The sequence below is a fragment of the Mchenga conophoros genome, linkage group LG7 (genome assembly GCF_057382185.1).
Source record: "Mchenga conophoros isolate Kocher_MC1m ecotype Shallow Benthic linkage group LG7, M_conophoros_male_GT1.1, whole genome shotgun sequence".
Classification (NCBI taxonomy): Eukaryota; Metazoa; Chordata; class Actinopteri; order Cichliformes; family Cichlidae; genus Mchenga; species Mchenga conophoros.
Window position 1 is genome coordinate 64,507,794 of NC_140532.1, and position 16,139 is coordinate 64,523,932.

The 16,139-nt window shown below is 38.3% G+C and overlaps 1 protein-coding gene across 3 annotated transcripts in view; it reads right to left on the reverse strand.

Moving 5' to 3' along the window:
* Nucleotides 1-733: 733 nt before the first annotated feature.
* smpd3 (sphingomyelin phosphodiesterase 3) overlaps nt 734-16,139 on the reverse strand; it is a 95,242-nt gene continuing 79,836 nt past the window's right edge. For all 3 annotated transcript variants that reach the window (XM_085280783.1, XM_085280784.1, XM_085280785.1), the window contains 3 exons: nt 11,917-11,980; nt 11,138-11,306; nt 734-6,720 (listed from right to left, as the gene is read on the reverse strand). In XM_085280783.1, the coding sequence (XP_085136909.1) occupies nt 6,619-6,720; nt 11,138-11,306; nt 11,917-11,980 (335 nt within the window). In that variant the 3' untranslated portion in view covers nt 734-6,618. The remainder of the gene's footprint in view (nt 6,721-11,137; nt 11,307-11,916; nt 11,981-16,139) is intronic.

A 16,139-nucleotide genomic window follows, 5' to 3' on the forward strand; every position in this document is an offset into this window, starting at 1 on the left:
TTTTTTTTTTGCAGAGCAGCAAGTGTAAAGTATATCAAAAAAAGAGGCGAAATAATGTTTTTTAAAAATAGCTCTGTAGAACTCAGCAATAAAAGGCCCTGCATAGGTGGATGATAATCTGTTTGCTACTATGAAAAACTTCTTTGTTCGTTCACATTTTTCATCTAATCATCAGTATAAAAACAGTGACCAGTGCGATGCTTAAAAGATTGATAGAAGGATTCACATGGAGGCTAGAAAATCTCAGAAAGCATGAATCAGAATTAATAGGAAGATGAGCTGCTCTTTGACATGTTTACAGTCCAGTGCTTTTCTGTTGTATGACTAATCTGACTTTTTAGCGGGTTTTTTTCTACACTTGACAGAGCATTGTATGTAAATTTTAAGTGTTAGACTTCTTCCCCTGTTCATCAAAAGCAGAAGGACTCTTTAAAGGCTTCTTTCACTTCTTTAAACTTTGTCCTTTAAGAGCCAGAGGGCAGTCTCTATCAGACTTAACCTCAGTGCTAAGCAGTCGTACTGTGATACACTGGAAAAAGAGGAAATGAGCTGAAGCACAAACAACCAATAGCAGCTTTTCACTTACAAAAACTTTGAGGGTAGTTAGCGTTACCGCTTGCCACAAGCTTGTCATGGCACTTTTGGTTGTTATATCCACTAGTTATTTTCACGAACATTACAATTGCAGTTCATTGAATGACCTCAAGTGAATAATGACACAAAGACACGTGTAGAGGGGAAAGTTCCTTTGATTTTTTTCTTTAGAAAAGCAGAGGAAAATAAGCAGTTTTGTTGAAGAAGCTTAGAAAGAGAAAAGCAGTTGATCCCCCGAGCCAAGTTACAGAGACCCAGCCAGACAAACCCATCGATAAGCCCCTCCCCCCCAAAAGACAAGAATCAATAAAAAACATGGAGACACATGATAGAAAAAAAAAACAAATGAGAAAAGGATTGCAAAAGTGAAGCATCACTCCTATGAAGTCTACACGCCTAAAGCAATATTACACTACATGCAGCTACAAAAGGTTAGAGCTCAAATCCCCAACTAACTGCTGAATAACTCTGTCCTGAACTCGACATGGACACAAGGCAGGCAGTGATTTGTGATCAGAAATGTAGCAAAATTATATCAGACATACAGACATCAACTGGCCTGCTGGTTAGCTCCCCTAAGAATACAGACACCAAAAGATGCAGGAAGGAGTAAATTATTTTTCATGTGTTCACCAAAGTACGGTGCACATCTTCATCTTTAGTCTTTATAATGATAACTTTGGTCATCTCCCTGCAGCAGGATAATGGAGGCTAAAGTGTCGGGAGCACTACGTTATCTAGGTGTCTACATTCCTGTCACTTACAAGCCAATCAGCTGACCGTTGTGAGAATCTAATTTTGTCCTAATGTTTGTTTTTAAAGGGCTGAAGTGATGGAAGTGGCCCTGGGTGTCATTACAGTTAAGGTTTGTGTGGCTGTGGTTGAAGCTCCTAACGAGCCTTTGACCAAACAATTCCAGTTGTTTGATTGTCAGGAGCAGCAGTGCAGTGAGGCAGATTTGAAACAATATGTTGTTCTCCTATTTACAACAAAAGGTGCTAGACTGCATAATTATAATTATTCAAGAGAAATAATTTCAGCTCTATAAATGTTCATAGTCTAGATTGCACTGTTTTTAGGTTGTGAGTAGCAACATTCGCAGTCAGCTGGGAGGTGGTGGCATCATTAATGGCAGAGTGTTTTCCTTAATATAGTGCTGACATGGTCAGTACATATTAATCAGAATTAATCAGGAATTAAAAAGCTACAGCCCGATTATTTGTTAAAATGGTTACAATCATCAAAAGGACTCAACTCACCAATGTGTACGTCAACAACAGTGGTGTCCTTTTTGCTTTCCTCCTTAGGTTTAGGGTTTAGAGCTGATAATGACTTAGACTTCAGAGGGCTAAAGCAAATACTTTTTAAAAATTCAAAGTGTTTGGTTTTTATAAACTAGATAATTAATATAGTCTGATAGCACAGCAAAGGCATCGAGGTTATAAGACCTCCGAGCACTGAATATTGCACAAATACAATATTTATCAGGACTAAAATTCCAAATTTGCAATAATAATTTTTCTCCTCTACAAACATGTAAATAGTCTTTTGGTGAATAAACCAAAACCTTTACTTGAGACAAGTTGATGCATTAAAATTTTAAGACTTTGAATTGATTCTGAATTTTATTTTTTACCTATATGTCCGTCTCAGAACACCGTACCATTTATCCTTTTCATCCAGAGCTAATGAAAAGTAAATGGTCTCAGTTTTAATCTCCTATCAAAGTCAAACCATATTCATCCTTAGTTTAGAATATCTGTCGGTTTATTTTCTGCACATCACTGTTTCATATTAACACTTAACTCTGGGAGACATTAACATTGTTTTTACAGGCTGTTCTAATATCAAATGAAAATAGGCGCATGAAGTGACTTTAGAAAGTACTATACTTGTTCAATTTGGTTTATAAAGGACTTGATCTTTGGTTGTTTCAATTCCCTATTGTAATTATTACTACTCATTTATTTATTTGATGTCTGCTAATTTCCACATTTTTGGAGTTTCGAGATCATGGGTTTTATCTTCCAGTTAAATTTGAAAATGTGTTTTTAATGTTCAGGAAATTTGATCTGGAAGTAGGACGTGGAGTTGGGGGAGAGGAATTTATTGACTTGTAATAATAATTTTGTGTGATGTTAGAAGAACCACTCATACTAGGATCTACTTCTAATCACTACAACAGAGATATTGTCACCAGCATATATCTTCCATCAGTTTTGGAAGATAAAGTGGACATGTGCTATTTGTCCATCTTTATATACAGTCAGCGGTTGCATCTGTAGTCAGTGTGCCTGCCCAGCACCAAACAGCAGACCAGTTTAAGAGCATTAAAGTGGCCCAGAAATTGAATTTAATGCCACTTAAATGGAACTACACTTGAGCATTTTTCTCTTCACCAGCCTAACACACTGCTTAGAAAGAGTTCACAGGAATACACAACAGGATGAGTTCATATTTGCCTCCAACTGCTAAGTTTACGCATGACTGACTGAAAAGTCACCCAACTGCAAACCTAAGGCTTGGTATAAACCCTCAACACCCACACAAGCCAACACTCTCCTTTGAACTTTAAATCGGAAATATTAAAAATAACACAGAAGAATTAGCAAAACAAAATGAAATCCAAATATAAAATCAAAAACCTTCACAGTCCAGCTTTAAAATAAGACGTGTCACACTGTTTGTCTGTCCATTCTTACAAATGAACTGTTCGGCAGTATTCAGATTTGATGCAATAAATACAACAGTTGAAAAATAAAGGTTTATAAATAAATGTTTACATTGGCTAACACAGTACTTCTCCAAACCTTTGATTTATTATACCTCATAGCAGATGCTCACCGTGGCACCTTTCCTTTACTCATATAGTGTATTTACATGACTATTTACCAAGTGCTCTTGGGTGTGTGATGTTACCCTAAGCAAAGCAGTGATTATTCTCAAATTCACCTGACTTTGTCTCAGAAAAATCAAATAAAAAAGGAACATGGTGAAGCACAGACTTGGTAAAAACAAGAACGTGTCAGTCATAATAATACCATGAGTAATATAGAGAGTCACATGACAGATGGACTCATACTGTATGCAAAACTGTAAGCTGAACATACATAACAGGATGACTGACAAGTCCTGTGCACACACACGCACACATGCACACACACTCACAACAGCAGGATGTAGACTGCTGATACCATGCCTGTAAACATACTATAGTGCACTGGCCACCCTGGGTTATCATTCAGCACAGTTTTTATTCAGAGAAATGCCAGCTAGCACTTTAACTGGGGGGAAAATACCACATGAAGTTGCCCCAACATATTCATATTTGCACTGATGCTGAAAGTGATGCTTGAAGTGAAACGTTTCCCCTGAAGTGATTACGAGACAGGTAGAAAGGTCACAAAACTGTTGTAAACATTGTTTACCCTGCAGATCATGGTATATAGACAGTATCTGCAAACTTAACTATCACCGTAAAGCATGTTTTATTCAGAGAGAGAGGTGTTACGGCCCATATTGACCGATGGCAGTATGGGTGTAGTTCCTGGATTAAACAGAATGGTAGAAGAGTAATCTGGAGTTTACTGCATTTACTGTTTACAGGTTAGCATATGTGGTGCTAAACAACAGGTACTGTGGAGAAAATACGAATCTAGCATTTGGATGCAAACTTGACTTGGCTTGATATGACCATTAGCTTGTGATGGCTAATGTTTGCCTGTTTTATATTCAAGGTATTTGCTGTATGAATGACAGTTGTAGTTTTTCCAAGCAGAACTGTTTAATTTGGCAGCATCTCACTTAAGAATACTGATAGTTTAAAAACTGCTTCCTCGTTTCTTAAAGTTCAAGGTAACAAGGTCACTCGCCCACAGCACTCTGAGTTCACAGCACCACAGCTGCATGTCTGGGGGTATTTAAGGACAGTTTGAGTAAGCACATGTCTCTAAACACTTCTCAAAGTTCCAGCTCCTGTTTGATACCATGGTCTGTTTGGCTCTGTTACACACAGAGAGTCGGTGTAATGGCTTTATAATGATTTAGTATTTCAAAATTGTCCAGCCAGTTTCTCCACATTGTAACACAGTACAGCAGAAATCTGAAGGTGCATTTAGGCTGAAGGCAAAGCAGTTGGTGGGAATTTGACTGAATTTGCACAAACAGCTAAAATACTTGGGATTTTTTGTTTTTTCATTAAAGAGAAAGAGTCTCACATGTGCTTTCAGTCTGAACACACCTTCAGTTACGTTTTGTTTTTTCACTTCGACACTTCTCCATTTAAAAAGAAAAATGAAATCCAGGTAATTATAGAACATTTACTGGCAAATCATTCCCAGGAATTTGTGCCGCAATAAAAACAAACAAACAACAACAACAAACCAGAACATGTCCTGCTTTTTGAAAATATTGGATACATTGTAAAAAAAAAACCAGGATAGTTTCTGTTATTTAAAGGTATTTGTGAAAAAAGTGAAAAAAGAAGCGTTTGATGCAATAAAATCTGAATTCTGTGTCTTCTTGGTCGGTCTGTGCTAATCTTTGGGACTGTTTTGAACTTTATATTGAGTTTACGTGGCATATTGCACAGCCTGTAGGTGTTTAAAATGTTACAGAACAATGAGGTTTTGCAGTTGCGTCGCAATATGGCTGTCAACGTAATAATCCACTGGACAACTTGCTGTGCTAATAACTGGGCTTCATGCTGGAATTTACCAAGTGAACCAAACAGATGCGCTCACAATAAAGTGATGGTTTGCCAACCAGCTACTACGGTTTGTTTGCTAACAAGTTGACAATATCTAGTCTCTCAAAAAGATCGCCATGTTTCGTGTCGGACTCGTGAAGAGGTCCAATTTGGCTGCCAGGGGTTTTTTGTTACATCCACTGAAAGCCCTCCTTATGTCATGTGTGTAGCTGTGTGCCTGCATTAGCTAAATCCTCTGTATGTGTGTTATTAGCATTAGCATGCACAAATGCCACACAGACACGCAGGTATGTGTTTGAGAGCCAAAATGCCCCTTGAGGCATTCAGACACGTATAAGTATGTGTCAAGCCTTTATATGAATGTTGTAAACTAACACCATTTCCCATCATGCATCAGCAAAGCTTCACCAATGGTTTCACCAAATATGGCTGAGGAAACATGCTGTAGCGTCGCATCGCATTCAACCGACAACGTTTTGTCTCCAGTTTCATGTCCCTTTAAACAATACCTCTTTATAGAAACATACCATATAATATTAAACAGGCATTTCAACTCCTTATAAAAATTGGTGCGGCCACAATAGAAATTGTACATTGATTTCATCCTTTTAGAAAGACTTGTTTTTTTTTTTTAGAAAAGAAAAGACACTTGTTGAGGTTCCTGGGACTGACTGTGAGAGCAGTAAGGTGAATAACTGACCAAGAGCCTTTCAGCAAGGAACACGACACAAAGACACAGACGGTCAGTGTAAAGGCCAGTCTGTAGCTGTACGCTTCTCTCCAATAATGTGTTTGTCCCTTCTGTCCCTGAAGGTAGAATAATAATAACAATAATTATAATTAAAAAAAGAAATCATACTAACACTACGACTAAAACAGATCTGATAAAAGGAGTGTGTGTATTGGCTACATGAAACCATTCACTGAAAATAAAACCCTTTGGACTCAGTTCCAGAGGGAGCGTTGGAGGAGAGGCCAGGCGATACTCAACAGTCGAGAAGTCGATCTCTTGTGGGTGGTGCTGTATTTAATGTGTGTGACTGAGTGGGTGATTTACCCAGGAAGATGAAAATCTTTCTGGTTTCCTAAACTGAATTCCCCTGCTTATCTCTCCTGCTCAGAGTCTCTCAGAGTCTCTCTCCCCTCAGGTGGTCCTCTTCTCTACCTTCATTAATCCTCCTTCGTTCATTCATCCATCTATTTGCTGCCCCATCAATCTTTCCTTGAGCACCTCCTTATCTATAACATCTTCTTCTCATCCTGGCTGTCTGCTCTTCTCCATGGCAGTATTTAAATAAAAAGCTCAGGTGATGAGTCTAAGGCTCCTCTTCCCCAGTGGAAACAGCCAAGCGCATGGCCACAGACAGGTGGTCGGTGAGGCCGGCCAGCTGGGTGACGAAGCTGAACTCCTCGATTTCCTGCAGGATGAAGAGTAGAAGAGAGCATCGTCAGATCACGAAGGCGTCACAAAGCTCGCAGTTAATTCTGCAGCAACTTTCAACGTTAGGGCGGGTTTGGTTTTTGTTTTCAGAAAGTAAAAGACGTTTCAAATAAAGTCACGTGCATTAATTTTGGCATTGCTGGTTTTCTGTTAAAAACTTTTCAGTTTAGGAGTGATAGTTAGGAGTGTTGGGAATCAGTGTCTTACAGCCTTGTTTTAGATAAGAGGAAGCACCACTGCACATGACATCTTCGGGCAGCCTACAATATTACCAAAACCAACATCCTCCAGTATAAAGCAAGCATTAGTGTAATCACTGAAATGCTGAAATCTTTAGTTAGATGTTAAAAGAGAAATTACTTTAACACAAGCTAATGAGGCAGCTCTCTGCTGCTGCTTTTCAATTTGCTATCGGAACATTTGCTCCCCTCTGAAGCGGTTTATTCATTAACCATAATCTCAATAACTGAGAGTCCAAAATAGCCCACATTTTTATGTATACATTTTACAGAAAGAGGCCATCTAGATTCATCATAGCTGCTTGGTGCTTTTTGAATATGAGGTGCTCCCTCTCCTGAAAAAAAAAAATCAGCTTTATGAATGGTGACATTGTCATGTTGGAGCAGGAAGGGCCTTCCTGCCTCATGCTGTCACTAAATGTCACTGGAACTCTGGGGACTTGTCCAAAACCATGATAAACAACCCTGACCAAAAGTATGTGGACTGTAATGTCAACAGAAGGTACTTTCCACAGACAACGACTGCTAACGTAGCTGCAAGTACTACTAAAACCTTTGTCATGACAATCAATGAGAGTTCATTTAATAATGTTGATATGTTTTATCAATAGTGCCGTTTTAAGAGAGATGTGACAATTTATGAATTTTTTTTTAATAGTACTTCGAACAATCTAATTGACAGGAAACTTACATTTCAAAATGAAACATTCTTTTAGTATGGATTTGTATGTTAGTTTACATTTTTATGGCAAAAAACCCAAAACATTTTACAAAATATATCAAATTCTTTTTTCTTTTTTTGGTGTAAGAGATAAACAGAGAGAATTTTGAGGTGGTCCATATTCCTAATATTACTTCTAGTATTTTCCCCAATTAAATAAAAATGCTTGGACTTTTGCAACACATTCCTCTGAAGGCTACTTCTTCAAAATGACCTTTTGATCATGCTCTAAAGGCACATTACTCATATACAATGGAGAAGCTGATTTCTGGAAGATTTCATTAATAACAACACATGAAAGGGGAAAAAAGTATTTTTCTTGGCTGCTGACTATGTTTCCTGATTTAAGAAGTGGTTAAAAATATATATCAACATCTCCACAAATAAACCCTCCCTCTATACAAAATCCATTCACTGAAACTAGTTATAAGCAATATTTAATATGTAAATTGGGTCATACTTTGATATATCGACTCATTTAAAACTTAATTGTGTTCATTAAGGTAATCCACTAATCTCCTTCTGCTAGTTGTGTCTCCACTAAATAATTATTGCAGGACAATTTAAACCTAAGAGCGGAAACATTTTTATCCAAGTATGTTCTTCAAAAAATAACTTAAAGTAACATGAAGAGATAAAGAGAAACAACACAAGATTAAGGTAAACATGTAAATAAATGAGACCCTTCAAGTGACGGGAGGTTAGCGACATGCTTGATCAGCTCCACTTAAGGGAAATGATGCTACAGTAACTGTACTTTGACAGAAGGTGGCGTCAGGCGGCTGCCTTCAGAGAGCCAATAGAAAGAGTCAGACAGAGAGATGGGAAGAAAGGAGAGAGGTGTAAATAGTATGATTTGGTTTTCCAATCCTCTCCAGTCCCTCACACAGACAGTCCTGCCCTCATTCCTTTTCTTCCCTACTTTTTTGTTGTTGTTTTTGCTGTGTTTCATTGTTCACCTCTCCAGATTTTAGTCAAACATTCTCCCGTGGTGTGACATAATTTCAGCCTGCTTCACACGGCTCTGGAAAATTAGGTTTTTAGCTTTGTTGCTAGGAAATTAATCAGAGGAGAATTAAACATATCACCTCCCCGCTGACAAGAAAATGCCACAATTCTGTGCCCCCTGTTAGCAAACTCTTTTGTGTTGGTGTTTTAAGCATGTAATATTTAGAGATGCGTTCACACATCCAACACAGTAGGAACACCGATTTAAAACACGTGCTGCCTTTTTTCATAATAAACCCTTTTGACATGCCAGTGAAACTGAATGAACGCTGCATTACCTAAGGAAGGTTTCGCTTTTGTCCACTTAATGGAAGGGTTGCTCTTAGTGTTATTAATCACACGTCCTTCTCGTGCTGTGATAAATCTGAATGTCTGCTGTGAAAAACGTGCACTGTGTACTGAGTCTGTGTACCGTGTAAGACGTCACATTGTTATTCTCAGCTCCTTGTATAATCAAAACTTTATTGATTCCTGCAGGGAAAAAGTGTTGCTCAAGATTATGGAAGTTGTAAAATTATATTAGAAATACAATACTTTGAGGATACAAAAAGCACCAGGGGTACACAGTCCCTACGATATCTGCATGTTCAAATGGTGATCTGTGAAGGGTACCATTTCTTTTCCCTTTATTTCTTTTCCATGTAACGCTCAATGTGACGACACTGAAATCTGGGAACACCTTTGTAGTTCTGTATTGGTAAATTGAGTAAAAGTGAAAGACTGGCCTGTGTGTGTGTGTGTGTGTGTGTGTGTGCAGAAAGCTAACATGTTTGCAAGCTAAAGAACACAATCAGAAAGGACTTCCACTGGCGACCTCTCCAGGAGACCCCACCTCTTGTCTCATGACTGCTGCGATACACCCCCACCTCCTGTGACTCCACCTTGGATAAGCTTAAGAAAATCGTAGAATGAATGGAATTGGTTTCCCTAGCGCAGCGTTCCCAAACCTTTTCTGCGCCACAGACCAATTTAATGTCAGACAATATTTTCACGGACCAGCATTTAAGGTGTTGCTGATCAATACAACAAACTAAAATGATACGACCAAGACAGAAACTGTGGTGTTTTGTAAATATGATAATAAACGCGAATTCACTGTATAATTGTGTAACTTTATTAGCAGCGTCCTCCTGAAATGCGCCAACAACACTGAGAGTAACATCGTCCTCTCTGTCCCTTAATGCTCTCTGGTCGCTATGGTAATGCGTAAATATTTCTTTCAAAATAAGACACAACTACAACACGGGAAAAGGCCCAGGGAAACCGAGTTAATTATAAAAACCCTGAAAACCATAAATGTCAAACTCAAGCCTCAACTCTGGCAGCCCGGTACCAAACAACTCACGGAGCGGTACCAGTCCATGGCCTGGGGTTGGGGACCGCTGCCCTAGACAGCAGCGTGAAAGGTTTTGGGTAGCTGGTTAACATTAGCATGTAGCTGATTAGCTTAAAACAAAGTATTGGCTACAGTAGGTTAGCACTGCTTAGATAGCTAACATCAGTTAGCTCAAAGCAGTGCTGAATGGTAGAGCACCCAAATGAGCTGTTGGATTTTGAATATAGGAAAGGATGACGTCACTTCATGTCAGTGTTAGCTGCGGGGTTTACGTCTGTGAGCCCGAACTGTCTGAAAGCGCTTGTACACACGTGATTCAAAGGAATTTCTTGTAGTCTTATCCATATGACATAAATAAATGGGCAGTTGTGAGCGCAAAAGTTCACATTTCAGAAACTCACTAATTGACAACACTTTGCGTTGACACCATCGCTGAACAATGATTTGCCGTCTCTAGTCTGCAGTTATGGAAGTCTGGACTTCCATAAAGACTCATAAAACAAATGAAAGGCAGAAAATTAAAATCATATATTTATCTGCTTGTAATATGTTGTTATTACTGTGAATTTGTGGTTGAAGTAATCCCTTCAGAATACAATAAAAATGGCATGTTTTTAATAACGTTTCAATTATGACTTGACCGCTAGCACGACCTCATTTAAATAATGCTTTCAATATAGCCACTTACTCTATGACTGCATTCAAACAACGTAATTAAAATTTAAACTGATTATGGTCAATGGAGCGAATTAGAGGACCTCTTAAAAGCACTTAGATGTCCGGTCAAAAGTTTACACTCATCATGGGAATACACTTCTTAGTATAATATTGGACTTAATTCTATGAACTGTTGTTTTTCTGAGGCTGACTGAGTAAACAGCATATATCTTTAAGATTAAAAATAAAGAAATACTTTGAGGCTTTGTAAATTACTAAGCATATTGCAAGCTAATTAGTTCAAACACAAATAAAAGGACAGGTGATTAAGAGGTGTTGCCAGTTTTCTAAGGTCTAAAAAAGTCTCAAATTGACAATAAAAATATGAGACTGAGTCTTGAGAGCGTCATCCAGCAAGACAACAAAACCGTACCAGTTTCCAGTCCTGTTGGAGGCCCTCGTCGCTGTAAAGGATGTAGTCAATACGGCGTCCGTTGCCCTTCAGCGGGATTTTCCTTCCCTTCTGACTGCTGGCGGGACACTGGCTCTTACTGGGAGGAAACACCAGGTACTCCTTCCTTCCCTCTTCGTTCTCCATAAGTCTGAAAACAACACACAACATACTGAAGTTTAGATGCTGTGTTGTATCCAAATGCATATAGTTAATTGGAATTCTGTCAGGACCACTATAACCAAAAAGATTATTATTTCAGTCATTTATATTTTGGGATATTGGCTCTGTTCTCCAACCTCTATAGACTTCTGTGTGCATACGTGGAAAGTGAAGAGAGTATTAACAAGACTCCAGAGCAGGCACTGAAGATAAATATGTCAGACACTGAATGATAACGAGCAGTTGGGGTGGAGATGGTTTGCAGTGTATCAGCTGAGCAACGGTCAAGTGTGGGTTTGCACTCCCATCATCTAAATTTGCTGAGATTAGGGCTTATCTTGACTTCGTGGCCTGCCTGGTGATGTCATGACGATGCTTCATTGAAAATTTCCGAAGAAATTATAGTAATTACAGCAAATTGCAAACATGAGCACTGGGTCAATGGTAATTTCAGAGCTTTAAATCTCAGATATGTTTTGGTACACATATATTATGGGTACACTCGTAAGATTTGGGAGCAGAAGTTAGACCGCTGTGATTTATGATCGTCATGCGAATAAAAGGAGAGGTAATTTGATTTTTCAGGGGATGAGACTCACTTTTGTAAACTTTCCGGTGAACTGACATCTTCATCATAAAGGCCACTGGGATCCAGCAGAGTACCTGTTTAAAGACACATTACAATGCATTAAAGTGGAGACGTGCACAAGTAAATTCAGCCTGCATTTCTCTCCTTCCCTCCCCCTCGTTCTCCCTCAGCCTTGTAGTATCAGTCCATGGCTCAGTCTTTTAGCTAGCATCATCACATATTTTTATAATGGACTACTTAGCACATCCATTCATTCACACTGATGTGTTTACATTAGCAAATAGGATGCAGAAAATGACTTCTCTTGTAACTGTTTACAATTTGACTATGGGACAGCTGAGCAGTCTGTCCAGTCGTCCAGTTTAGCTGCAGAGTTTTTAAAGAATATAGAATAAAGAATATAAATATTATATAATATAATATGTAATATATAATATATAATATAATATTAAAGAATATAGCTCGTGTGGATGAAAATGCTGTGTAAGCGTCCCTTGATGGAGGTGCCTAATAGAGAAAAAAGGTAATTCTCACAGCCAGAATTACAAACATTTTCATGTTTGATTTTTACACACACACACACACACACACACACACACACACACACACACACACACACACACACACACACACACACACACACACACACACACACACACACACACCACTTAGAACAAAAGTCCTCATATGACCGCCAAGAGATTGAATGCTGCTTATTTTTGACTGCGAGGCCTTTCTGTCTTTTTGGTTAGTTTGAGGCATTAAATAATGTGGCTTAGACACGGAGGCTACTTAGATACTTAGATTTAGGGAAAAATAAAATACAAACTTCCACAAGATTAAAACATTTTAAAAGGCAAACATCTAATATCTCCACTATTCTTGGTTTCCATGATAAAGTCCTTGACTACAGTTAACACACCAGCAGAGTGCTTCTGCTTGTGCTTATGGTCCAGGTCAGGTGTTAAATCCTATCAGACTAACCTGGTGAAAACTGTCAGTAAAAGAGTGCCCAGTGCATTGTAATAGAACACCTACATGTCCTGATTAAGCATCATTATGTAAGCAGGGAGTGAGAAAAGGTTCAGGTGGTTCATTTCCATGTTTACTTTAGGCGAGAATGAAAAATGATTTATGCAAAAATATTTTTTTGGAAGGCAGCGCAGAACTTGCACTTTCTACCCTGATACTGAAGGTATGCAGGTATGGAGTGATACAAGTTAGCATGACCCACAGGTACATACACTGATGGAGGTCAGGTTTAGAAGAAAAAAAGAGGAAAAATAGGATTACCTTTTACTTGCTGGCTGAGCTTTTTTTTCCTTCTCTGAATTCATGAAGCGTCTCTTTCATGAAATGTGTCAGCAGGAGATTATCAGTGTGCATGATGCTTTTATAAAGTGCACAATGCTCATATGACTCTGCAGGGTTTGCAGAGTCCAAGTTGGAGGGCAACAAAAGCTCTTAATGGAAGGTTAAAATGACACAATGAATTTAGATGTTTGTCTCAAATCATTAGACTAGAAAAAGTTGTCTATCTCTCAGCGTTTGGAGTGGTACTTAAATACTTTTTTCTACTCTGAGAACTCAAAGTGCTTTCTTACTACATTTTTCTATGACTAAGCAGGTTTAACCTAACAACCACACACTCATACTCTGATGGATGAGTTAAAGCACCAATCTTAAAACGACTAGACAGTCTGCTCTTGCTCCTGAGCTGCAGCCTTTGTTCATCTAATTTACCAATTTCAAATGTTATCAGATAATGGGAACCAGCTCAGAAGGTACCTGATAGGCAATTTGGTGGTTTGACCCCTGACTGCTACAGTCTGCGTGCCTAAATATCCTTGGACAAGATACTGAACCCCAAGTTGCTCTTCTAGATAGAAAAGATCCAGGTTTAGAAAAAAGTACTGGTATGACTGGGTGTGAATAAAGCTGAAGAAAGTGCTTTGAGTGTTTAAGTAAAGAGGAAATGTGCTATCTAAGAACCAGTCCATTTACCATTCACTGAACAAAAGTTATCACTTCTGTATACATCATCAGCTGGCGCCAATTTCATGTTCATAAAATAATATCCTATTGTAGCTTTAGAAGAAGAATAGTCTCCCTTTATAATCATATCTTTGGTGGAGGGCACTGTGGTTTGTCCCAGTCTTAAACTTTTAATGACAATTTTGTACTTTAATACACAGGACCAAAAATGTACGAGCTACAGGAGTGTCCATTAATAGATTTTATATAAATTTATTTTTGTTCACCAAGTCATTAAAACCATTGGTGATGACCCTAACCCAAGAACAAAATATATTATAGTATATATAGTATATATACTAGTATAGTATATATATTAGTATATATATTATATATAGTTAGGGATGTGTACCGATTACAATGACTGAACAATTTTCAAAACACTTTAATGGCATAAAATTCAGGTGAGGCTCATCGCTCATGATTTGTTAGTGGATTAATGTACTTCTGCTTGTGCTTCTCTTGTGCTTTTCTAGTCTTACTGACCTCTTAAAGGTTTATCTACCTGTGACCAATGAATTGACGTTCATCCACCTGACAGGCGTGTCTCTGGGCACTGGGAGGACATTGGCGCAGCTGAAAATAAACAACCAGACTTCTTGCTGTTTGGTAAATCTCTGTTTTTCATTGTTTTGCCTTTGTAGACTGAAACTTGTGAGCATGAATCGAATTATTTCAATTAGCTTAAATAAAGATGAAAACAGCAAAACACCAGTATCTGATTAAAATCTGGCTCGTGAAAAATATTCATATACAACTGCACCAATGATTCATCTCCACTCTGTGTATTTCATTTGCAGTGACATACTGCAGAAACCATTTCTGCTCACGCTTTATTGATGTAGTTTACACTGCACAGTCCTCCCCCTCACTATGTCAAATAACATCTAGCTTCCAGTATAGCTATTCTAAAGGGTCAGAAACCCTCTCCGCCTTTATAATCCTCAGACTACAATCTACTGTCATAAACCAGTGGAATAAAACAGCAAGAGAGAGAGAAGCACTCAGAGATGCTTTTGAGAATGAGGACTCAAGGCCGTGGGCTGGATAATGCGTTTAAAATGCTCCGCATGACGAGCGCAGCACTCTGAAGTTACTCCAGTCAATTCATGAGTGTTGGGAGCTCTTATGAAGAGTAGGCGTCTGATGCGCGGACAGTGTTTTTCACAATTCTAAGAGCAGGTTTTAGATCAGTGAAAATAAAGATGGCGGGGTGTCCGGTGGGCATACTCCGCTACACTGCTGCCGTTTTTAGCCAACCCATTCTCACTCGGTCAGAACCAGTAGGTGTCGCCCACTGGGTACGCTGTTAGCAGCTCGACAGAGTCGGTGGGAGTCCCTCAAGGTCAGAAATAACTAGAGATGGTACGATACCACTTTTTTATGTCCGATACCGATACCGATATCATAAATTTGGATATCTGCCGATACCGATATGAATCCGATATAGTGTTTTAATCAACAAAACTGTTTTTTTAAATATCTTGCTGCATTTTGTATAAGTTCATACTCAAGTTTAAAACAACAACTACACTAAAGCTATTCTGTTATACCTGTATGCAAAAAAAAAATATTTCATAGTTCAGCAATACTGATCAATCTAATAAACTCAAACCTACACCATCCTCCCTATTCTGGTATTTTAAAGAGTACTTAGCGTAAATATTAAGCAACCTAACTAATAGGGTTCCAACTCCCAGCAACAACAAAAATAAATAAATAAAAAATAGGGAACCACCCCTCACGCTCCACCTCATGATGCTTAATCGATGTAATCAACCTTAATTTGATGCAGTGTGAAAAAAAATGCACAGAAATCAATTATTTTTCAAGAAATATTAAATAGATTCAACATCTTTCTTCAACAAAATTGCAGACTGCACAGATGGTACCTTCCCAAAGGAAAAAGTACTATAGCTTACTAGGGTATATATATTAGACTTAATAGTTACTATATACAGTAATGGACTTCTATTCATTTTACATCAAATTAAAACTTTGGGTGTAAGATTTGGATAATTATTTATTAAAAGCTAGACATTTTAAAACTATGTCTTTGTACCCCCTTTTCAATGTTCATGCCCTATCGGCCCCCCTGGCTAAACTTTGCTAGATCCGCCCCTGCACAGTTACCAGCCGTCAGCTACGTAGAAAAAGATCCTGGAGTAGAAAGTAATATTAAATAAATTCTAACAACAG